At 43.5% G+C, this 24994-nt stretch overlaps 1 protein-coding gene across 10 annotated transcripts in view; it reads left to right on the plus strand.

Moving 5' to 3' along the window:
• The window catches only part of LOC143037431 (rotatin-like), a 463326-nt gene that overhangs the window by 118973 nt on the left and 319359 nt on the right, over positions 1-24994 (plus strand). For all 10 annotated transcript variants that reach the window (XM_076205620.1, XM_076205622.1, XM_076205623.1 and 7 more), the window contains 4 exons: positions 9652-9804; positions 9983-10425; positions 21076-21229; positions 21923-22132. In XM_076205620.1, the coding sequence (XP_076061735.1) occupies positions 9652-9804; positions 9983-10425; positions 21076-21229; positions 21923-22132 (960 nt within the window). The remainder of the gene's footprint in view (positions 1-9651; positions 9805-9982; positions 10426-21075; positions 21230-21922; positions 22133-24994) is intronic.

The raw sequence follows: 24994 nt of genomic DNA on the forward strand, positions 1-24994 counted from the left end.
CCTTTTCCTGCCACATTTCCACCCAAGTATCTAAAACTATCCACTTCCTCCAGTCGCTCTCCCTTAATGCTCACTTCCAGTCTACTACCACTTTCACCCCTTGTACATCTCATCACCTTACTTTTACCCACATTTATCTTTAGCTTTCTTCTATCACATACTCTCCCAAACTCTGCCACCAACTTCCTCAATCCCTCCTGTGATCCTGCCACAAGCGCAGTGTCGTCTGCAAACAACAGCTGGCTCACCTCCCACTTTTCTCCATGTTCTTTAACCATCTCCAATCCCTGACCCACTACCCTTGCATTTACCTCTTACACCACCCCATCCATGTATAAGTTGAACAGCCAGGGCGACATAACGCATCCTTGACGAAGTCCCACCTTTACCTCAAACCACTCGCTCTCTCCATTTCCAATCCTGACACAAGCTCTACAACTCTCATAAAAACTCTTGACAGCTCCCAAAAGCTTTCCTCCTATCCCGTATATCTGCATAACCTCCCACAGTGCCTTTCTGTCTACCCTATCATAAGCCTTTTCCAGATCCATAAAAACCCAAAACACATCCTTCCCCTTTCCTATAGCTTTCTCACATATCTGTCTTACCACAAAGATCTGATCTACACAACCTCTACCTGTTCTAAATCCACACTGTTCCTCACCAATTACTCCTGTTCCTCTCCTAATCCTCTCAATCAAGATCCTCCCATAAGCCTTCCCAACTACACTTAACAAGCTAATCCCTCTGAAACTACTACATTGACACTTGTCCCCTTTTCCCTTGTAAAGAGGAACTATTCAGGTACTCCTCCAGTCCTCCGGCACTCTACCCTCTCTCCAGCAACCATTAAATAACCTCACCAGCCAGTCCACCATCACTGTACTTCCCTTTTTCAGACATTCCGCATGGCATCCATCCAGACCAGTTGCCTTACCTGCTTTCATCATCTTAACAACTACCTTCACCTCATCCTTCCTTATTTCTCCTCCATTCTCCTCACTCATCACTCTCATTTTCTTAGCATTTCCCACTGCAGCTATCTTTCCCTCCCTATCCTCCTTTACATTTAGCAACTCCCTAAAATACTCTGCCCATCTTCCCCTTACTGCCTTCTCTTCCATTATCATCTCTCCATCTGCACCTTTTACCTTTTCTTCTCTACTTGATTCGCCTCCTCTTCCTCTCTTAATTTCTTTCCAAAACATCTTTTTATTACTTTCAAAATTTTCTGTCATACTCATACCCCATTTAACATCTGCTCTCCTCTTTGCCTCCTTTACTTTGTGCTTTACTTCTCTTTTTTTTTTCTTTGTACCTCTCATATGACTCCCTCGTCCTATTTTGTAACCAATCTGTGAAAGCTCGCTTCTTCTCTTCTACAACTTTCTTTGATTCCTGATCCCACCATTCACTACCCTTCCTTCTATTTCCTCCTGTCCTTCTTGTTCCACACACCATCCTTGCACACTTTATGACTCCCTCCTTGAACCATCCCCATTCCTCCTCCACACCTAGCTCTACTCTATCCTTCACTCCCTCCCACTCCTCCTTCAGCTTCTTTTCGTACTCCTTCTCCTTTTCCTTTTTATTCAAAGAGTTCACTTCAAGCACCTCCCTACCTTTTGTCCCTTTCCTCTTTCTCCATCTATCCTCCACTCTCAACTTACCTTCCATCAAAAAATGATCTGATATTCCCCCACCCTCTCCCCTTAGCACATGTACATCCTTAACTCTTCCTATCATTATCCTATTTACCACTACATAATCCATTAGCGCTGTATCTACCACCCTTCCATCCACCACCCTCTCCCATGTGTACTTATGCTTGACTTTCTTCCGAAACACTGTATTTGCTATCATCAACTCTCTAGACACATTTCCACCATCAACTCGCCACTACGATTCTTTCCTGGAACTCCACATTTCCCAACCGCTCCATTGATTTGACCATTTCCTACCATAGCATTAAGGTCTCCCAGTACTATTACATTGACATTTCTTCCTAAATCCTCTATGCACTCATTTACATCTATCCAAAAGGCCTCCCTTTGTTCTACACTCTTCTCACTGCCAGGCCCATATGCACTTACAAAGACCTACATCTCCTTTCCCAGTTTCACCCTCATCCACATTATCCTTGAGGAAACCTTCCACTCCACTACACATTTACCTTTCTCTTCACCTACTAGAATAGCCACCCCTTCCCTCCCTCGCCCTCTCTTCAATCCTGATAACCTCCTACTTACACTCCAAAACTTACACTCACCCTTCCCTTTCAACTTAGTTTCACTGAAAGCCAACACATCCATCCATCTTCTCACAAACATACTACCTATCTCTTCCCTTTTACTCTCATGTGTACCACATCCACACACATTAAAAGACCCAAACCTTAGGGTGCTGGTCCGAAAACTCCCAGACCCTCTTATGCCTTTACTTTTTCGTTTAGGAATGTCCCCTGTGGGGCTACAAGGAGAAGAATGCCTAGTCCCACTCCCCGTACCTTTCTTCTCGCCTCTTATCATCCAAGTGGAAATACTTGGTGGCAATATTCTTTTCTTCCACCACAGGGGCGCAGTTTCACTATTTCTTGTTTGTCTTTTAGTTTATTCACATACCTGTAAAATAGTTTAGGTTGGTCCTTGCATTTTTCTATTATGTCCTTTTCATAGTTTCTTTTTTCATCGCTGCATATTTTTACATATTCATTTCTTAGTTTGATATATGTTTGCCACTTTTTTTATTTTTTATTTTTTTATCTTTTTTCCATCTTTTCCAAGCTTTGTCTCTTCTTTGCCTTACTACATTTTTTGTCGTACCAGCACTTAATATACACTCTTTCTTGCTTCTGTTTTGGTACATATTTGTTTATTCCCTCATTGTAAATTTCTTAATATGTTCCATTTCTCTTATATCTTTGTTTCATCATTTAAGAAGTTTTCCCAATTTAAATTTTAAAAGAATTTTCTGAGTTTCTCAAAATCCATTTTGTTGTACATCAGTCTTCCTTTTCTATGTTTCTCATTTCTTCTCAAATCAATTTGTTCCTTTAGTTCAAACTCTGTTAGTAAGTAGTCACTCTTCCCAATTGGGGTTTTGTATTCTTCTGTCCACAATTTCAGGCTCTGATGTATTAAATCTAGTCTCGACAGTTCCACATTGTTTCTATATCTGGTATTTTCCTTTACCCATTGAGTCAATGTAGTATTCAATGGTCATATCCAATATTATGCTTCCCCAGAGGTCTCCACTTTTCACTGTCATTTCTTCCCAACATATTTCTTCTGAGTTAATGTCACCCATAATTACTATATTTCCTCCTTTCAATAAATCTGTTAGTGCATTCTTTGCGTCTTCCAACATTTTGGAACGATCACACTCTGTCCAAGACTTTTAGGGTATACATTCATTACTACAAATTTGATAATTTTCATGTTACTCTTTTCAATTCCACATTATTTTTTCCTTCTGTTATCTTAGATGAAATACCAGGTTGTATAGCTTGAGAAACAAGTAGGTGAGGAGGAGAGCAGGGATGGAAAGGGAATTGGGAGATAGGGTTGATGAAAGAATATTGGGATGGTTTGGGTACATGGAAAGAATGAGTGAAGGAAGATTAATAAAAGAGGTGTGGAAGGAGCAAACATGAGGGAGCGACCTAGGATGAGATAGATGGATGGGGTAAAAGGGGCATTGGGAAAGAGAGTAATGACTGTTGAGGAAGGAAGGGAGAAGACAGAAGATTGGGGTGAGTGGAGAATGGTTGTGTATGGATGATGCTGTGATGCATGGAAGGGAGTGGGTGAGGGATGGGGCTAAGGGAGTATGTGTGAATGATAGTTTGACACAATCTGAAGAGATTTCTTCCCGTCCTCTGTTTTCCTGCATGAGGGGATGTAGAGGAGTGTGGGGGGGTCATTGATTAAATGAAGTGGCCTTGCTGTGGATGTGTTGTGTCTTGCTGCATTGCTTGTGACCCAGGGCAGTGGGCGAGATGCAGGGGGGGAGTGGTGGTGAATAGGAATGGATTATGTCAGGATGGAATGGGTGTGAGTGGATTTATGCCTTTGACTTTGGTTACCTCCATTGTAAAGGGATAAATGCTGTTGGTATGTGTAAATACATAAATATACCAAGGCTTTATCCCCCTTTCAAGGGAGGTAGCCAAAAAGAAAAAAGCATAAAATCATTCCCACCCATTTCATCCCTAAATACACTCCACTCCCCTCCACCCTCCCTCCCATCTTAGCACCTCCTGGATGACGGGTCATCCCTGCACCTTGTCCACTGCCATGGGTCAGAGAGTGTCGCAAGGCACAGCACATCCACAGCAAGGCCGCTTCAATAAATCGGCGACCCCCCCCTCTCCATCCCCCCATTCATAAAAGGAGAAGACGAGGAGAAATCCCTTCGGGCTGCGTCAAATTTTGCTCACACATATCTCACCCCCATCCCCCCACCCATTCCACCTCATGCACCACAACATCATCCGTATACAATCATTCTCCATTCACCCGTCTTCTGTCCTCTCCCGTCCTTCCTCAACAGACATTCCCCTCTTCCCCAAAGCCCCGTTCACCCCATCCATCCATCTCAACCTAGGACGTCTCCTCATGTTCACTCCTTCCAAATCTGCCTTCCATACCTCTTTTAACTAGTCTTTCTTCACTCATTCTTTCCATGTGTCCAAACCATCCCAATACTCTTTCATCAACCCTATCTCCCAACTCCCTTTCCACCCCTGTTCTCCTCCTCACCACCTCATTTCTCACTCTATCCAGCCTAGTAACCCCCATCATAGTTCTCAGACACCTCATCTCAAACACATTCAAACTCCTTCTCTCTTCCTCTCTTATGTTCCATGTTTCTGCCCCCATACAGTGCTGTTGGCTCAATCACTCCTTCATACAGTCTCCTCTTATCATCCATTCCCAAATGTCTATTCTTCATTACACTCTTTAATCCACCAAGGCATTTACTCACTTCTTTCAATCAACATTCTACCTCCACCTCTACTCCACCTTTTCCTGCCACATTTGCACCCAAGTACAGGTAAACGTCGACTTACGATGGCCGCGACTTACGATTGTTCGACTTTACGATGACGACGACAACGACGACGATATGATAATTTAACCCCTTCCATACGGTGCCGCACACGTAGGCGTCTTGATTATATTTATTGTAGTCGCCCCTGTGTTTTTACATTCTCTCAAATGATTCATTCTCTGTGGTTTTCAAAATTCGCGGGTGAAAGAGAGAACGATCGATATAAGCGGTGACTATATTTTATGATGCGAGTATTATTACGTCACGTCGTACGGCTGGCATTGGCTGCTGCCCGCGAGATTTAAGTCCGTACTGAAAATACATATCATAGTGTTTGAATATGGTAAAAAGGATAAAAATAATTAAATAAACTACTGTACATGTTTAATAGGCTATATTCAGTATCTCTGGTGGTTAATATACAGGTAGGCTAGGTACAGTGACCACGGAACAGAGTGGGGATCGACTTACGATGAGATCGTCTTACGATGGCTCTATCGAAACCTAATGCCATCGTAAGTCGACGTTTACCTGTATCTAAAACTGTCTGCTTCCTACAGTCGCTCTCCCTTAATGCTCACTTCCAGTCTGCTGCCACTTTCACCCCTTGTACATCTCATCACCTTACTTTACCATCATTTATCTTCAGCTTTCTTCTTTCACACACTCTCCCAAACTTTGTCAACAACTTCCTCAATCCCTCCTCTGACCCTGCCACAAGCGCAGTGTCGTCCGCAAACAACAGGCTCACCTCCCACATTTCTCCATTTTCTTTAACCATCTCCAATCCCTGACCCACCACAATTGCATTTACCTCTAGCACCACCTCATCCATGTACAAGTTGAACAGCCAGGGTGACATAATGCATCCCTGACGAAGTCCCACCTTTACCTCGAACCACTCAATCTCTCCAATTCTAATCCTGACACATACTCTACTACTCTCGTAGAAACTCTTGACAGCTCCTAGAAGCTTTCCTCCGATTCCGTATATCCGCAAAACCTCCCACAGTGCCTTACAGTCTACCCTGTCATAAGCCTTTTCCAGATCCATAAAAGCCCAAAAAACATCCTTCCCCTTTCCTATAGCTTTCTCACATATCTGTCTTACCACAAAAATCTGATCTACACAACCTCTACCCGTCCTAAATCCACACTGTTCCTCGCCAGTTACTCCCTCTGTTCCTCTCCTAATCCCCTCAATCAAGGTCCTTCCATAAGCCTTCCCAGCTACTCTTAACCCCTTCCATACGGTGCCACACACGTAGGCGTCATGAGGAGCAAGTGGATTCGCGACGCTGCCATATCGGCGTCTTGATTATATTTATAGTAGTCGCCCCTGTGTTTTTACATTCTTCCAAATGTGCCCTGAATCCCATTCTCTGTGGTTTTCAAAATTTGCGGGTGAAAGAGAGAACGATCGATATAAGCGGTGACTATATTTTATGATGCGAGTATTATTACGACACGTCGTACGGCTGGCATTGGCTGCTGCCCGCGAGATTTAAGTCCGGAGTGAAGTGGTTAACAAGCTAATCCCTCTGAAACTACTACACTCACACTTGCCCCCTTTTCCCTTGTAAAATGGAACTATACAGGCACTCCTCCAGTCCTCCGGCACTCTACCCTCTCTCCAATAAACATTAAATAACCTCACCAGCCAGTCCACCATCACTGTACCTCCTTTTTTTAGACATTCTGCATGGCATCCATCCAGACCAGGTACCTTACCTGCTTTCATCATCTTAACAACTGCCTTCACTTTATCCTAGGAGGTGAGGAGGAGAACAGGGGTGGAAAGGGAGTTGGGAGATAGGGTTGATGAAAGAGTATTGGGATGGTTTGGACACATGGAAAGAATGAGTGAAGAAAAACTAGTAAAAGAGGTATGGATGGCAGATGTGGGGGGAGTGAACATGAGGGGACTTCCTAGGATGAGGTGGATGGATAGGGTTAAGGGGGCTTTGGGGAAGAGGGGAATGTCTGTTGAGGAAGGATGGGAGAGGACAGAAGACAGGGGTGAATGGAGAATGGTTGTATATGGATGATGTTGTGATGCATGAGGTGGAATGGGCGGGGGGATGGGGGGTGAGGTAGTATGTGTGAGCAAAATTTGACCCAGCCCGAAGGGATTTCTCCCCGTCTTCTCCATTTATGCATGGGGTGACAGAGAGGGGGGGTCGCCGATTTAATGAAGCGGCCTTGCTGTGGATGTGCTGCGTCTGGCGACACTGTTTCTGAACCAGGGCAGTGGACAAGGTGCAGGGATGACCCGTCATCCAGGAGGTGCTAAGATAAGAGGGAGGGTGGAGGGGTGTGGAGTGTATTCAGGTATGGAATGGGTGGAAATGATTTTATGCCTTATACTTTTTGGCTACCTCCCTTGTAAGGGGGAAAAAGCCTTGGTATATGTATGTATGTATTTCTCCTCCATTTTCCTCACTCATCACGGTCATTTTCTTAGCATTTCCCACTGCAGCTATCTTTCCCTCCCTATCCTCCTTCACATTAAGCAACTCCCTAAAATATTCTGCCCATCTTCCCCTTACTGCCTTCTCTTCCATTATCATCTCTCCATCTGCACCTTTTACCTTTTCTTCTCTACTTGATTCGCCTCCTCTTCCTCTCTTAATTTCTTTCCAAAACATCTTTTTATTACTTTCAAAATTTTCTGTCACACTTTTACCCCATTTCTCATCTGCTCTCCTCTTTGCCTGCTTTACCTTGTGCTTTACTTCTCTTTTTTTTTTCTTTGTACCTCTCATATGACTCCATCGTCCTATTATGTAAGCAATCTGTGTAAGCTCGCTTCGTCTCTTCTACAACCTTCTTTGTTTCCTCATTCCACCACTCACTACCCTTCCTTCTATTTCCTCCTGTCCTTGTTCCACTTACCATCTTTGCACACTTTATGACTCCCTCCTTGAACCATCCCCATTCCTCCTCCACTCTTAGTTTTACTCTATCCTTCACTCCCCCTTTCTCCTCCCTCAGATTCTTCTTGTACTCCTTCTCCTTTTCCTTCTCATTTAAAGCGTTCACTCTAAGCACCTCCCTACCTTTTGTCCTTTTCCTTTTTCTCCATCTATCCTCCACTCTCAACTTACCTTCCATCAAAAAATGATCTGATATTCCCCCACCCTCTCCCCTTAGCACATGTACATCCTTAACTCTTCCTATTATACTCTTATCTACCACTACATAGTCCATTAACGCTCTACCTACCACCCTTCCATCCACCACCCTCTCCCATATGTACTTATGCTTGACTTTCTTCCGAAACACTGTATTTGCTATCATCAACTCTCTTTCTTGACACATCCCCACTGTCAACTCTTCACAATGATTTTTTCGTGGAACACATTTCCCAACCACTCCATCAATTGGTTCATTTCCTACCCTAGCATTAAGGTCTCCCAGTACTATTACATTGACATTTCTCCCTAATCTCTTTATGCACTCATTTAACCTCTTCACTCCGGGCCAAAATCTAGCGGGCAGCATTAGCTGTCAGATGTACGATGTGTCGTAATAATACTCGCATCATAAAATATAGTCACCGCTTATATCGATCGTTCTCTCTTTCACCCTTGAATTTTGATAACCATAGAAAATGTGATGAAGACAGTTTAGAGAGTATGTCATTACGCAGGGGCAACTACAATAAATATAATCAAGACGCTGATATGGCAGCCTCACGTATCCACTTGCTCCTCATGCCACCTACGTATGCGGCACCGTATGGAAGGGGTTAAATCTATCCAAAAAGCCTCCCTTTCTTCTACACTCTTCTCACTACCAGGCTCATATGCACTTACAAAAACCCACATCTCCTTTCCTAGTTTCACCTTCATCCACATTATCCTTGAGGAAACCTCCTTCCACTCCACTACATGTTTATCTATCCCTTCACTTTCTAGTATAGCCACCCCTTCTCTCCCTTGCCATCTCTTCACTCCTGATAACCTCCCATTTACACTCCCAATCTTACACTCGCGCTTCCCTCTCAACTTAGATTCATTCAAAGCCAACACATCTATCTTTCCTCTCACAAACATACTAACTATCTCTTCCCTTTTACTCTCATCTGTACCACATCCACACACATTAAAAGACCCAAACCTTAGGGTGCTGGTTGGAAAACTCCTAGACCCCCATATGCCTTTACTTTTTTTAGTAATGTCCCCTGTGGGGCTACAAGGAGATGGATACCTGGTCCCGTTTTTCTTGCCTCTTACAATCCAAGTGGAAATACTTGGTGGCAGTATTCTTTTGCCCCACCACAGGGTAGGTAGGCAAAAAAGGAAATGAATATTCAGAGAAATTGTACAGGACAGTAACAAGGGGTTGGGGAACAGCATAACGGAGCGACAGTCGTAGTATAAAAGTGTCATAATTTCTCTCTGAACAGAGTTTTCCTCTATCACAGACAAAATGATGTGTGGCTCTGGTCCTTAGGGGCACCCCATATAGACCCTAAAGTATCAACTGCATGCTACTTTGCCACAATAACATGCAGGCAATACCCCAGACGGGTATGTGTATATATGTATTATTATTATTTTTTTTAAGATATTTACTTCCTTTGTGTTATTACAGCTAGTGTCCAGACTTAATACAGAAATTTCATCATTACATCAGAGGTGTCAAAATGGAAGCAGAATTAGCTTCTGCCAGATTCTGATTTGCCAGTGGGGAATTCTTTTAAGTTGGATAATGCAGAAATTTGTCCCCATAGATTATGCAGTAAAAGTAAGCACCCTTATCATAGTTTTGGCATGGTTTATGTATGTCTTTTAGGCCTTCATTCATATGTTAGTCTATGAGATTTCTGAAAAGCATTGGACATAATTTCAGTATGAATATTGTATTGTTTGTAGACATGATATTCTGATAGTTATGACAATAAAATGTTTATATTTTTGGACAGATTTTCAGCAGAGGAGCACTGGATGCAGTTCCTCTCCTATTGTATAATGCTGGGTTCATGATGGAATATCCTGATCATCATGCCACAGTACTCCAGTTCTTCAAGAAAGCTCATGAAACCTCATCCCCACTTATTACCCCACCAAATGGTGAAATGAGAAAGGCCTTTGAAATAGAAGCCTTGATATATGTTACTGCATCACTTAGACAAGCATTTAAGTTTTTGGAAACTTCATCTTCAGAAATAGAAGAGTTCTTAATTTTGGCTAAAAAAGGAATAGAGACAATAGAAATCCATAAAAGCCCTGTGTTTGTGGAGAAGTTGGTGCGTGGACTGGCCAAGCAGGCTGGTCTGAATGGTCTGACTCAGGAGATGCTTATGAGGGGACAGCTTCTGATAAAACAGGTTCTCAGTCATCCAGAGGAGTTCATTCGAGTGATTGGGTATGGCTTTTAAGAATAAATTCCCAGGTTCTGTTTATGGATGCATTAGTAACTTTTTCAGCTTTTTAACCCTTTCACCAAGACATGGTAATTTATTTATCTATTTTTACTCTTGCAACACTGCTTCTGACCCAGGCCAGTGGACAAGATGCAGGGATGACCCATCATCCAGGGGGTGCCAAGATAAGAGGGAGGGAAGAGGGTAAAGGGGAGTGGAGTATGTAGGGAATGGAATGGGTGGGAGTGGATTCTATGCCTTTGTTTTTTGACTACTTCCTGTGTAAGGGGGAAAAAGCCTTTGGTATAAGTATGTATGTATTTTACTCTTATTATTATCTTTGTGGTAAGACAGATATGTGAGAAAGCTATAGGAAAGGGGAAGGATGTTTTTTGGGCTTTCATGGATCTGGAAAAGGCTTATGATAGGGTAGACAGAAAGGCACTGTGGGAGGTTATGCAGATTTATGGGATAGGAGGAAAGCTTTTGGGAGCTGTCAAGAGTTTTTATGAGAGTAGTAGAGCATGTGTTAGGATTAGAAATGGAGAGAGTGAGTGGTTTGAAGTAAAGGTGGGACTTCGTCAAGGATGCGTTATGTCGCCCTGGCTGTTCAACTTATACATGGATGGGGTGGTGCGAGAGGTGAATGCTAGGGTAGTGAGTCAGGGATTGGAGATGGTTAAAGAAAATGGAGAAAAGTGGGAGGTGAGCCAGCTGTTGTTTGCGGACGACACTGCGCTTGTGGCAGGATCAGAGGAGGGATTGAGGAAGCTGGTGGCAGAGTTTGGGAGAGTATGTGATAGAAGAAAGCTAAAGATAAATGTGGGTAAAAGTAAGGTGATGAGATGTACAAGGGGTGAAAGTGGCAGTAGACTGGAAGTGAACATTAAGGGAGAGCGACTGGAGGAAGTGGATAGTTTTAGATACTTGGGTGCAAGTGTAGCAGGAAAAGGTGGAGTGAAGGTGGAGGTAGAATGTAGATTGAGAGAAGCGAGTAAATGCCTTGGTGGTTTAAAGAGTGTAATGAGGAATAGACATTTGGGAATGGATGCGAAGAGGAGACTGTATTAAGGAGTGATTGTGCCAACAGCACTGTATGGGGCAGAAACGTGGAACATAAGAGAAGAAGAGAGAAGGAGTTTGAATGTGTTTGAGATGAGGTGTCTGAGAAGTATGGTGGGGGTTACTAGGCTAGATAGAGTGAGAAATGAGGAGGTGAGGAGGAGAACAGGGGTGAAAAAGGATTTGGGAGATAGGGTTGATGAAAGAATATTAGGATGGTTTGGACACATGGAAAGAATGAGTGAAGAAAGACTAGTAAAAGAGGTATGGAAGGCAGATGTGGAGGGAGTGAACATGAGGGGACGTCCTAGGATGAGGTGGATGGATGGGGTGAAGGGGGCTTTGGGGAAAAGGGGAATGTCTGTTGAGGAAGGAAGGGAGAGGACGGAAGACAGAGGTGAGTGGAGAATGGTTGTATATGGATGATGTTGTGACTGCATGAGGAGGAATGGGCGGGGAAGTGGGGGGTGGGGTAGTATGTGTGAGTAAATTTTGACGCAGCCCGAAGGGATTTCTCCCCGTCCTCGCCTTATATGCAAAGGGGGACGGAGAGGGGGGGTCGCCGATTAAATGAAGCGGCCTCGCTGTGGATGTACTGTGTCTTGCGACACTGCTTCTGACCCAGGGCGGTGGGCAGGGTGCAGGGATGACCCGTCATCCAGGAGGTGCTCAGATGAGAGGAAGGGTGGGAGGGGTGTGGAGTGTATTTAGGGATGAAATGGGTGGGAGTGTTTTTATGCCTTTCCCTTTTTGGCTACCTCCTTTGGAAGGGGGAAAAAGCCTTGGTATATGTATGTATGTATTATTATCATTATTATTTATTTTATTATTCAAATTTTGACGCAGCCCGAAGGGATTTCTCCCCGTCTTCTCCTTTATGCATAGGGGGGGGGGGTCGCCGGTTTAATGAAGTGGCCTTGCTGTGGGTGTGCTGTGTCTTGCGACACTGCTTCTGACCCAGGGCAGTGGACAAGGTGCAGGGATGACCCGTCATCCAGGAGGTGCTAAGATAAGAGGGAGGGTGGAGGGGTGTGGAGTGTATTCAAGTATGGAATGGGTGGGAATGATTTTATGCCTTTTCCTTTTTGGCTACCTCCCTTGTAAGGGGGAAAAAGCCTTGGTATATGTATGTATTATTTAGTAATGTGGATGAAGGTGAAACTGGGAAAGGAGATGTGAGTTTTTGTAAGTGCATATGGGCCTGGTAGTGAGAAGAGTGTAGAAGAAAGGGAGGCTCTTTGGATAGATTTAAATGAGTGCATAGAGGGATTAGGGAGGAATGTCAATGTAGTACTTTTGGGAGACCTTAATGCTAGGGTAGGAAATGAACCAATTGACGGAGTGGTTGGGAAATGTGGAGTTCCAGGAAAGAATCGTAGTGGAGAGTTGATGGTGATGTGTCTAGAGAGTTGATGATAGCAAATACAGTGTTTTGGAAGAAAGTTAAGCATAAGTACACATGGGAAAGGGTGGTGGATGGAAGGATGGTAGATAGAGCATTAATGGACTATGTAGTGGTAGATAGGAGTAGAATAGGAAGAGTTAAGGATGTCCATGTGCTAAGGGAGAGAATGGGGGAATATCAGATCATTTTTAGTGGAAGGTAAGTTGAGAGTGGAGGATAGATGGAGAAAGAGGAAAAGGACAAAAGGTAGGGAGGTGCTTAGAGTGAACTCTTTAAATGAAAAGGAGAAGGAGTACAAGAAGAAGCTGAGAGAGGAGTGAGAGGGATTGAAGGATAGAGTAGAGCTAGGAGTGGAGGAGGAATGGGGATGGTTCAAGGAGGGAGTCACAAAGTGTGCAAGGATTGTGTGTGGAACAAGGACAGCAGGAAATAGAAGGAAGGGTAGTGAGTGGTGGGATGATGAAGCAAAGAAAGTTGTAGAAGAGAAGAAACAAGCATTCACAAATTGGCTGCATACATACATATACCAAGGCTTTTTCCCCCTTACAAGGGAGGTAGCCAAAAAGGGAAAGGCATAAAATCATTTCCACCCATTCCATCCCTGAATACACTCCACACCCCTCCACCCTCCCACTTATCTGAGCACCTCCTGGATGACGGGTCATCCCTGTACCTTGTCCACTGGCCTGGGGTATTGGCTGCTTGTTATTGTGGCAAAGTAGCATGCAGTTGATACTTTAGGGTCTATATGGGGCACCCCTACGGACCAGAAACACACATCATTTTGTCTATGATAGAGGAAAACTCTGTTCATAGAGAAATGATGACACTTTTATACTTCGACTGTCCTTCCGTTATGCTGTCCCCCAACCCCATGTTGCTGTCCTGTACCATTTCTCTGAGTATTCTTTTTTTGTGGTGGGGGAAAAGAATACTGCCACCAAGTATTCTCACTTGGATCGTAAGAGGCGAGAAGAAAGGGACGGGGATTGGGACTAGGCATCCTTCTCCTTATAGCCCCACAGGGGACATTCCTAAACAAAAAGGAGAAAAAAAAAATTGGCTGCAAAGTAGAAGATAATCATATGAGAGGTATAAAGAAAAGAGAAGAGAAATAAAGCGTAAGATAAAGAAGGCAAAAAGGAGAGCAAGATGTGAAATGGGTTAAAAGTATGGCAGAAAATTTTGAAAGTAATAAAAAGATGTTTTGGAAGGAAATTAAGAGGAAGGGAAGGCGAATTAAGTAGAGAAGAAAAGGTAAAAGGTGTTGATAGAGAGATGATAATGGAAGAGAAGGCAGTAAGAGGAAGATGGGCAAAATATTTTAGGGAGTTGTTAAATGTGAAGGAGGATAGGGAGGGAAAGGTAGTTGCAGTGGGAAGCACTAGGAAAATGACAGTGATGAATGAGGAAAATGGAGGAGAAACAAGGAACAATGATGTGAAAGCAGTTATTAAAATAATGAGAGCAAGTAAGGCACCTGGGTTAAATGGGTGTCATGTGGAGTGTATAAAAAAGGGAGGTACACTGATGATGGTGTTGCTGGTGAAGTTGTTTAATGTTTGTCTAAATGAAGGCAGAGTGCCGGAGGACTGGAGGAGTGCCTGTATAGTTCTGCTTTACAAAGGAAAAGGAGACAAGTGTGAGTGTAGTAATTTCAGAGGGATCAGATTGTTGAGTGTAGCTGGGAAGGCTTATGAGAGGGTTTTACTTAAGGGGAATAGGAGAGGAACAGAGGGAGTACTTGATGAGAAACAGTGTGGGTTTAGGACAGGTAGGGATTGCTAGGATCAGATTTTTGTGGTAATGCAGGGATATGAGAAAACTTTAGGAAAAAGTAAGGATGTGCTTTGTGCCTTTATGGATTTGGAAAAGGCTTGTGATAGGGTAGACAGGAAGGCACTGTGGGAGGTATTGCATATATATGTACATACATACATATACCAAGGCTTTTTCCCCCTTACAAGGGAGGTAGCCAAAAAGGAAAAGGCATAAAATCATTCCCACCCATTCCATACCTGAATACACTCCACACCCCTCCACCCTCCCTCTTACAAAGGATTACAAAGGCGGAGCATGCCGACAGGAGACCTTTTGATCCATATCTAGGTCGGATGTCGGGTCATCCCTGCACCTTGTCCACTGCCCTGGGTCAGAAACAGTGTTGCAAGACACAGCACATCCACAGCAAGGCCGCTTCATTAAATCGGCGACCCCCCCTCTCCGTCACCCCATGCATAAAAGGAGAAGACGGGGAGAAATCCCTTCGGGCTGTGTCAAATTTTGCTCACACATACTACCTCACCCCCCATCCCCCCGCCCATTCCACCTCATGCATCACAACATCATCCATATACAACCATTCTCCATTCACCCCTGTCTTCTGTCCTCTCCCATCCTTCCTCAACAGACATTCCCCTCTTCCCCAAAGCCCCCTTCACCCCATCCATCCACCTCATCCTAGGACGTCCCCTCGTGTTCACTCCCTCCACATCTGCCTTCCATACCTCTTTTACTAGTCTTAATTCACTCATTCTTTCCATGTGTCCAAACCATCCTAATACTCTTTCATCAACCCTATCTCCCAACTCCCTTTCCACCCCTGTTCTCCTTCTCACCTCCTCATTTCTCACTCTATCTAGCCTAGTAACCCCCATCATACTTCTCAGACACCTCATCTCAAACACATTCAAACTCCTTCTCTCTTCCTCTCTTATGTTCCATGTTTCTGCCCCATACAGTGCTTTTGGCACAATCACTCCTTCATGCAGTCTCCTCTTATCATCCATTCCCAAAGTCTATTCCTCATTACACTTTTCAATCCACCAAGGCATTTACTCGCTTCTCTCAATCTTCATTCTACCTCCACCTTCACTCCACCTTTTCCTGCCACATTTGCACCCAAGTATCTAAAACTATCCACTTCCTCCAGTCGCTCTCCCTTAACCACTTCAGTACGGGACTTAAATCTCGCGGGCAGCAGCCAATGCCAGCCGTATGACGTAACGTAATAATATTCGCATCATAAAATATAGTCACCGCTTATATCGATCGTTCTCTCTTTCACCCGCGAATTTTGAAAACCACAGAGAATGGGATTCAGGGCGCATTTGGGAGAATGTAAAAACACAGGGGCGACTACAATAGATATAATCAAGACGCCGATATGGCAGCGTCGCGAATCCACTTGCTCCTCATGACGCCTACGTGTGCGGCACCGTATGGAAGGGGTTAATGCTCACTTCCAGTCTACTGCCACTTTCACCCCTTGTACATCTCATCACCTTACTTTTACCCACATTTATCTTTAGCTTTCCTCTATCAAATACTCTCCCAAACTCTGTCACCAACTTCCTCAATCCCTCCTCCAATCGTGCCACAAGCGCAGTGTTGTCAGCAAACAACAGCTGGCTCACCTCCCACTTTTCTCCATTTTCTTTAACCATCTCTAATCCCTGACCCACTACCCTTGCATTTACCTCTCGCGCTACCCCATCCATGTATAAGTTGAACAACCAGGGCGACATAACGCATCCTTGACGAAGTCCCACCTTTACCTCGAACCACTCACTCTCTCCATTTCCAAACCTGACACAAGCTCTACTACTCTCATAAAAACTCTTGACAGCTCCTAGAAGCTTTCCTCCTATCCCATATATCTGCATAACCTCCCACAGTGCCTTTCTGTCTACCCTATCATAAGCCTTTTCCAGATCCATAAAAGCCCAAAAAACATCCTTCATATATATGTAATAGTAGGAAAGCCGTTAAGAGCAGTCAAGAGTTTTTACTGGAGTAGTAAAGCCTGTGTTAGGATCAGAAATGGAGAGAGTGAGTGATGTGAGGTAAAAGTGGGACTGCCAGGGACATGTTAAGTTGCTTTGGCTGTTCAATCTATACATGCATGGGGTGGTGCAAGATGTAAATGCAAGGTTACTGGGCCAGGGATTGGAGATGGTTAAAGAAAATGGAGAAAACTGGGAGATGGAGCAGTTGCTCTTTGCTGACAATGCTGGGTTTGTAGCAGGATCAGAGGAGGTATTAAGGAGGTTAGTGGTGGAGTTTGGGAAGGTGCGCAAAAGAAGGAAGTTGAAAATCAAGGTGAGTAAAAGTAAGGTGATGAGATGTACAAGGGGAGAAAGTGGCAGCATACTGGAAGTGAATATTAAGGGAGAGAGACTAGAGGAAGTGGATAGCTTGAGATCATTGGGTGCAAATGTGGCAGGAAAGGGAGGGGGGTGGAGGTAGAATGTAGATTGAGAGAAGCAAGTAAATGCCTTAACCACTTCAATACGGGACTTAAATCTCGCGGGCAGCAGCCAATGCCAGCCGTACGACGTAACGAAATAATATTCGCATCATAAAATATAGTCGCCGCTTATATCGATCGTTCTCTCTTTCACCCGCGAATTTTGAAAACCACAGAGAATGGGATTAAGGGCGCATTTGGGAGAATGTAAAAACACAGGGGCGACTACAATAAATATAATCAAGACGCCGATATGGCAGCGTCGCGAATCCACTTGCTCCTCATGACGCCTACGTGTGCGGCACCGTATGGAAGGGGTTAATGGATTAAAAAGTGTAATAAGAAATAGACATTTGGGAATGGAGGCTAAGAGGAGATTGTATGAAGGAGTGATTGTGCCAACAGCACTGTATGGGGCAGAAACATGGAACATAAAAGAGGAAGTGAGGATTAGTTTGAATGTGTTTGAGATAAGGTGTCTGAGAAGTATGATGGGGTTTACAAGGCTGGATAGAGTGAGAAATAAGGTGAGGAGAGCGGGGGTGGAAAGGGAGTTGGGAGATAGGGTTGATGAAAGAGTATTAGGATGGCAGGGGTGGAGGAAGTGAACATGAGGGGGTGACAAAGGTTTAGATGGATGGATGGGGTAAGAGGGGAGTGTCTGTTGAAGAAGGAAGGGAGAAGACAAAAGATTGAGGTGTGTGGAGAATGGTTGTGTATGGATGATGCTGTGATGCATGGAAGGGAGTGGGTGGGGAATGGGGTTAGGGAGTATGTATGAATGATATTTTGATGCAGCCCAAAGGGATTTCTCCCCACCTTTTTTTCTGTATGAGGGGTGGAGAGTAGGGGTCACCAGTTAAATGAAGCAGCCTAAATGTTAATGTTCTTTATCTTGGTACATTGCTTCTGACCTAGGGCAGTGGGCAAGGTGTAGGGATGACCTGTTTTCCACGAGTCAAGAAAAGAATTGGAGGGGTGGTGAATGGGAGTGGAGTATGTAGGGATGAAATGGGTGTGAGGGGATTTATGCGTTTGACTTCGGCTACCTCCCTTGTAAGGGGAAAAAAGCTCTTGGTATACGTATGCATTTATTTATTGATTATTAATATTTTTTACATACATATATCAATGACTATTTTCCCTTTGCAAGGGAGGTAGCCAAAAACCAAAGGCATAAAATTCACTTCCACCCATTCCATCCCCACATACTCCACTCTCAGCACCCTCCCTCCCTCTTATCTTGGCTCCTCCTGGATTACAGGTCATCCCTGCATCTCGTCCACTGTCCTGGGTCAGAAAACAGTGTAGCAAGACACAATACATCCACAGCAAGACTGCTTCATTTAATCAGCGACCCACCCTCTCCGTCCCTCATGCAGAAAAAGAGAAGACGGGGAGAAATCCCTTTGGGCTGTGTCGAAATATCATTCACACATACTCCCTCCCCTCATCCCTACCACTCCCTTCCATGCATCACAGCATTGTCCATACACAACCATTCTACATTTACCCCTATCTTCTGCCCTCTCCCATCCTTCCTCAACAGACATTCCCCTTCTTTCCCAATAACCCTTTTATCCCATCCATCCATCTCATATTTGGTCACCCCCTCATCTTCACTTCTTCCACCTCTGCCTTCCACATCTCTTTTACTAATCTTTCTTTACTCATTGTTTCCATGTGTCCAAACCATCCCAATACTCATTCATCAACCCTATCTCCCAACTTCTTTTCCAACCCCTGCTCTCCTCATAACCTCATCTCTCACTCCATCCAGCTTAGTAACCCCTAGTACTCAGAAACCTCATCTTAAACACATTCATACTCATCCTCTCTTCCTCTCTCATGTTCCATGTTTTTGCCCCATACAGTGCTGTTGGCACATTCACTCCTTCATACACCCTCCTTTAGGCATTCATTACCAAATGTCTATTTCTTTCAATCTACATTCTACCTCCACTCCTCCCTCTCCTGCCACATTCGCACCCAAGTATCTAAAACTATCCACTTCCTCCAGTCTTTCTCCCTTAATACTCACTTCCAGTCTGCTGCCACTTTCTCCCTTTGTACATTTCATCACCTTACTTTTACATATACATATACCAAAGGCTTTTTCTCTCTTACAAGGGAGGTAGCCAAAAAACAATGGTTAGGTTATTATTCTAACCTTACTTTTACACACATTTATCTTTAACTTCCCTCTCTCACACACTTTCCCAAACTCTGTTATTAACTTCCTTAATCCCTTCTTTGATCCTACCACAAGCAGTGTCATCAGCAAACAACAACTGGCTTATGTCCCAGTTGTTTCCATTTTCTTTAACCATCTCCAATCCCCAACCCACTACCCTTGCATCTCTTGCACCACCTCATCCACATATAAATTGAACTGCCAAGGCGACATAACACATCCCTGTTAAAGTTCCGCCTTCACCTTAAACCACTTACTCTCTCTGATTCTAACCTCTTGGTGCTGTGGTTAGAGTTCTCACCTGCCACAATGGCAGTCCAGGTTGGACTCTCTCCCAGGGCTGAAATAATTTCAGTATCACTGCGCGGGGGGGCGTTACTCTAACTCTCGTGGGCAGAGAGTTGGGGTGTGTGTGCATGTAAGGTCACAATATTAGCCATAGGTCGGTCATACAAGCTCTGAGCTCTCATCTAGGAGGTTAATAACTGTCAATCATGAGTCCAGCATGTGATCCAAGACCATGGTGAATCACAGGCTCTACTACTCTCGTAAAAACTCTTGACTGCTTTTAACAGCTTTCTTCCTATCCCATATATCTGTAATACCTCCCATAGTGCCTTCCTGTTTACCCTGTCATAAGCATTTTCCAAATTCATAAAGGCCAAAAAAAACATCCTTGCCTTTTCCTAAAGCTTTCTCACATATCTGTGACATAAGAGGGTCTCGGAGACTTCCAACCAGAACCCTAAGGTTTGGGTCTTTTAATGTGATGTGGTACAGATGAAAGTAAAAGAGAAGAGATAAAATATTATTTATTATTATTATTATTTATTTGTTTATTAGATGAATACATACATACATATACCAAGGCTTTTTCCCCCTTACAAGGGAGGTAGCCAAAAAGGAAAAGGCATAAAATCGCTCCCACCCATTCCATCCCTGAATACACTAATCAGACCACAAAAGAAAACATTAGATGAATGGATGGGGTAAAAGGGGCATTGGGAAAGAGGGGAATGTCTGTTGAGGAAGGACAGGAGAGGACAGAAGATAGAGGTTAATGGAGAATGGTTGTGTATGGATAATGCTGTGATGCATGAGGGGGAGTGGGTGGGGGATGGGGAGTGAGGTAGTATGTATGAGAAAAAAATTGACACAGCCCGAAGGGGTTTCTCCCCGTCTTCTCCTTTTCTGCATGAGGGGACGGAGAGGGGGGAGGGTCGCTGATTTAATGAAGCGGTCCTGCTGTGGATGTGCTGTGTTTTGCAATACTACTTCTGACCCAGGGTAGTGGACAAGATGCAGGGATGACCCGTCATCCAGGAGGTGCTAAGATAAGAGGGAGGGAAGAAGGTAGAGTGGAGTGGAGTATGTAGGGGTTGGAATTTGTGGGAGTGGTTTTTGTGCCTTTGTTTTTTGGCTACCTCCCTTGTAAGGGGGAAAAAGCCTTTGGTTTATGTATCTAATTTTTTTTTTTCCCTTAACCTACATGCCATTTTCCTGCAATGTGCTAGTTTTGTTCATGAAAGCAATCTCAGCTTAAGGTGTGAAATGGTCTTGGATAATCTTATATTGGCTTTCTGTATGAATATATTGTTCTTATTAATAGTAGACAATTTCATGTAGATAAGAAGTAGCTTTCAAACTAAAGGAATTGAGGAAAAGAACAGAGGCATGGAAATATTTTGAATGATTTATGTTTTGGATCTGCCTGGTTTTCTCAACCACTTGCATCACAACAGGTACAAATCTGTATTACGACTGGTGACAGAGAATGTAGGAGTCTCCCAGGCATGCAACACAAAACTAACTAAGGCTGGAAGAGTTGAAATTATTCTTGATAGAGAAATAATGAAGATTATTATTGGCTCTGGGATGGTGGATAAGAATCTTGAGGTAAGTCATTGATATATATATATATATTTTTTTTCCCTGACTGATGGGCCCCACTGTTTGAATTACTGTACCTCACTGACCTTGTCTCAAGAAGTGGGTTACAGTAAAGGTCCATTCTTTCAGCAACCATTGTTTTGGAAAATCTTTTTTCACACCACTATTATGAAATAATTCCATTCTGAAGATGGATTAAGTGAAGTGGCCTTGGTGTGGATGCACTGTTTCTTGCTGCATTGCTTCTGACCCAGTGCAGTGGGCAGGATACAGGGATGACCCGTCATCCATGAGGAGCTAAGATGAGAGGGAGGAAAGGGTGGTGGATGGGAGTGGAATGGGTGGAAGTGGATATATGACTTTTGGCTTCGGCTACCTCCCTTTTGGTATATAGATAGATATTAACTCCTTCAATACTAAAGCATACTTTTTGCGGCAAATACATTATTGTCCTGGCTATCTCCCTTATAAGAAGGAAGGAGCCTTTTGGTGTATTGGTAGATATTATTCAATCAACATGGAGCAAACCTCATTCTGAATGAGATCTCTATTGATCAAGAATCTGTGGGGTTTACCCCTCATCTGTATAAGATTATCTGGTATTTGCTACAGCAAAATTGATTATGTTGGACACCATTATAGGGATTAGAATTAAATTCTCTTTGTTTCTAGTCTATCAATTTTATTTCTATATAATAGGTATCTGTAATGGCAGAAGGAATTACTTTGGGACTTCTGCGAGCTGAACCTCTCATAACTCCAGTCATCAGAGCCAAACTTGAAGATTGCATGAGGGCTAATCAGAGTATTATTGTGTGTCTTGCATCCAGGAGGAATGTTCTTGGCAAGGCAGTTCTTAATCTCATGGCTACATTTTGCAAAAGTGAGAAAACAGAGGAAAAGAAGCAGGTGAGTTGATAGTTGAAAAATGCAATTAAATTAATTTTTTAAGGTCAGATATATTTTACTGTTGTTACTTCTTGTTAGGAAGTAGTCCTCACTCCTCTTGTCCTCACCTCTTCTCAGGCTGTCCCATGACCTTACTGATCCGCAAGTGATTCCAGGGGAAATGCTCGTGCCACTCAGTAATGAGAAAAAGACATTTAGGAATGGATGCTAAAAGGAGATTGTATAAAAGAATGATTGTGCCAACAGCACTGTATGGGGCAGACATGGAACATAACAGAGCAAGAGAGGATGAGTTTGAATGTGTTTGAGATGAGGTACCTGAGAAGTATGGTAGGGGTTACTAAGAAACGAAGATGTGAGTAAGAGAATGGGGTTGGAAAGGGAGTTGGAAGATAGGATTGATGAAAGAGTATTAGGATGGTTTGGACACATGGAAAGAATGAGTGAAGAAAGATTAGTGAAAGAGATGTGGAAGGCAGAGGTGGAAGGAGTGAACATGAGGGGGCTACCAAGGATTTGTTGTTGGTGTCGTTCCCTAGACTGTCTGTCCGAGCAGTCCCGTCTCCCCAAGGAATGCCACAGCTGAAACTGGGTTTTCCCACAAATCCTTTATAGAGTGTATGTTGTGTTGTTTGCGTGCATGATTGTGTATAATACAGTCTTCCATTATGTGTTGTATTGTATGTGGTGAAGTGTTACATCCTGGGCAGCTGTTCACAATGTGGTCATCCAGCCTCTTCTGGTAGCTTAGAAGTGCTGGGTGGTGGCCGCACCGCAGTCTGGCCAGGTGGACTCTGTCCTTTCTTGGGAGAGAGGATTTAGAAGGGTGGATATCAGGGGGTCTGGCATGCAGCAGTGTGTTGTCTTTCAGTGTGTTAATGGAGCGGTGAGTGATATGATTATGAATATGTTAAAGGAGGCTGGTATTTGGTGGTTGTGGAGGAAGAGAAGAGAGTACAGAAGCTCCTCAACTTACGTTTTAGTTACGTTCGGAACGGCTGAACGTAAGTTGAAAATGAACGTAAGTTGTTACTATACGTTCTAGTAATGTATGACCGTTCATACTGTACTATACATCCGTAAATTCTATTACCGTATCTTATAAAACACCCCTAAATCATTAATTATACACATAACATTGTAAAATACAGTAAACTTCCACTTATACGAACTCCAAGGAGGATTAGAAATGTCCGATTAACCGAAATGTTAGGTTAATCCGATTTTGTATGTTTCATTCCCGTAGAGTTTTATGGTGTAATGTCCTCTGCAATATTCGTACCTGTAAACTTAACATACGCATGGAAATACTTATAACATTTGTGCCATGTAAACAATGGACGCAGCGTCATGCGTAAGTATCGTTTGAACTACGGAGAGCGCGCTAAACTAAGAAATTCACTAGTTTTTTTTTTTTTTTTTTTTTTTTTTTTTCTCCTTTCTTTCCCAGTCAGTTCAAACGTAAAATCGAAAAAACGTAAAACAAATGAACGTAAGTAGAGGAGCGTCTGTATCTGTGTGTAATACAGGTCTTTGGGTGTTGTTTTAACCCCTTCCATACGGTGCCGCACACGTAGGCGTCATGAGGAGCAAGTGGATTCGCGACGCTGCCATATCGGCGTCTTGATTATATTTATTGTAGTCGCCCCTGTGTTTTTACATTCTCCCAAATGCGCCCTGAATCCCATTCTCTGTGGTTTTCAAAATTCGCGGGTGAAAGAGAGAACGATCGATATAAGCGGTGACTATATTTTATGATGCGAGTATTATTACGACACGTCATACGGCTGGCATTGGCTGCTGCCCGCGAGATTTAAGTCCCGTACTGAAGTGGTTAATGTTTCTTGGTGTGTGTGGGTGTTCTGCTATGTAGTGTAGCGGGTGTGATGTGTTTGTGGTGGCTGCGGCAAGTGTTTGTGTGCCTCTCATGTCGAGGTGGTCCTTGACTTTGAGGACTTTTGTTTCATGGTGTAAATGGACTGTAGGTGTTGTATTTGTGCAGCCTGTAATTGTTTTTAGGGCTTTGTTTTGTATGATTTGAAGGGTGTTGTGGTGTGTCTCACTGAGATTAGGAGCCCATGCAGGACTTGCATAATTCATCACTGAGCGTATGCATTGTTTGTATATTGTTGTATTAGTTTCTTTGTTTTGTCCAAATGTTGTTCCAGTGATTGACTTAAGTGCGTTAAGTCTAGGTGTGCATTTGTTTTTTATATTTGTGATGTGTTGTTTGAAAGACATGGATGTATCGTATGTTACACCAAGAATTTTGGGTGTGTTTGTGTGTGGTATTAGAGTGTTGTTGATGTAGAGATGAGGTATGTATTTGTGTTCTTTTGCCCAGTTGGTGAGAAGTGTTGCTGTAGATTTGGTTGGAGCTATTTTGAGTCTGTTTGTGATGAACCATGTGTTGAGTGTATCAAGGTATGGCTGGATTATTTCTGCAGCTTTGTCTGTGTTACGATGTGTGCATGTGATTGTTATGTCGTCTGCATAGGAAGAGATTTGTATTTCTGAGTTGTCTGGTGTGGGTAAGTCATGCATGTATAGATTAAAGAGCGTGGGGGATAGAACAGAGCCCTGTGGTACTCCATTCTTAATGTTTCTGATGTGCAATGATTGGCCATTATATGACACGTAAGCATTCCTACCTGCCAGATAATTGGCCAGCCATCTTTTGGTGTTATTGAACATGTCTGTGTTATATATTTTATTTGTTAGTTTGTGGCGGGAGATAGCATCAAAAGGGTTCCAACCACTCTCCATGATGTTGTTGGGGTTAGGCAGGGGGAGCAAAAGGTGATATCAGGAGAGGAGGGAGTGTAGAGGGCTTGGTGTGGGATATGTGTATGATTATGTGTG

This window comes from Oratosquilla oratoria, chromosome 22 (genome assembly GCF_046742065.1).
Source record: "Oratosquilla oratoria isolate Oo_2021 chromosome 22, ASM4674206v1, whole genome shotgun sequence".
Classification (NCBI taxonomy): domain Eukaryota; kingdom Metazoa; phylum Arthropoda; class Malacostraca; order Stomatopoda; family Squillidae; genus Oratosquilla; species Oratosquilla oratoria.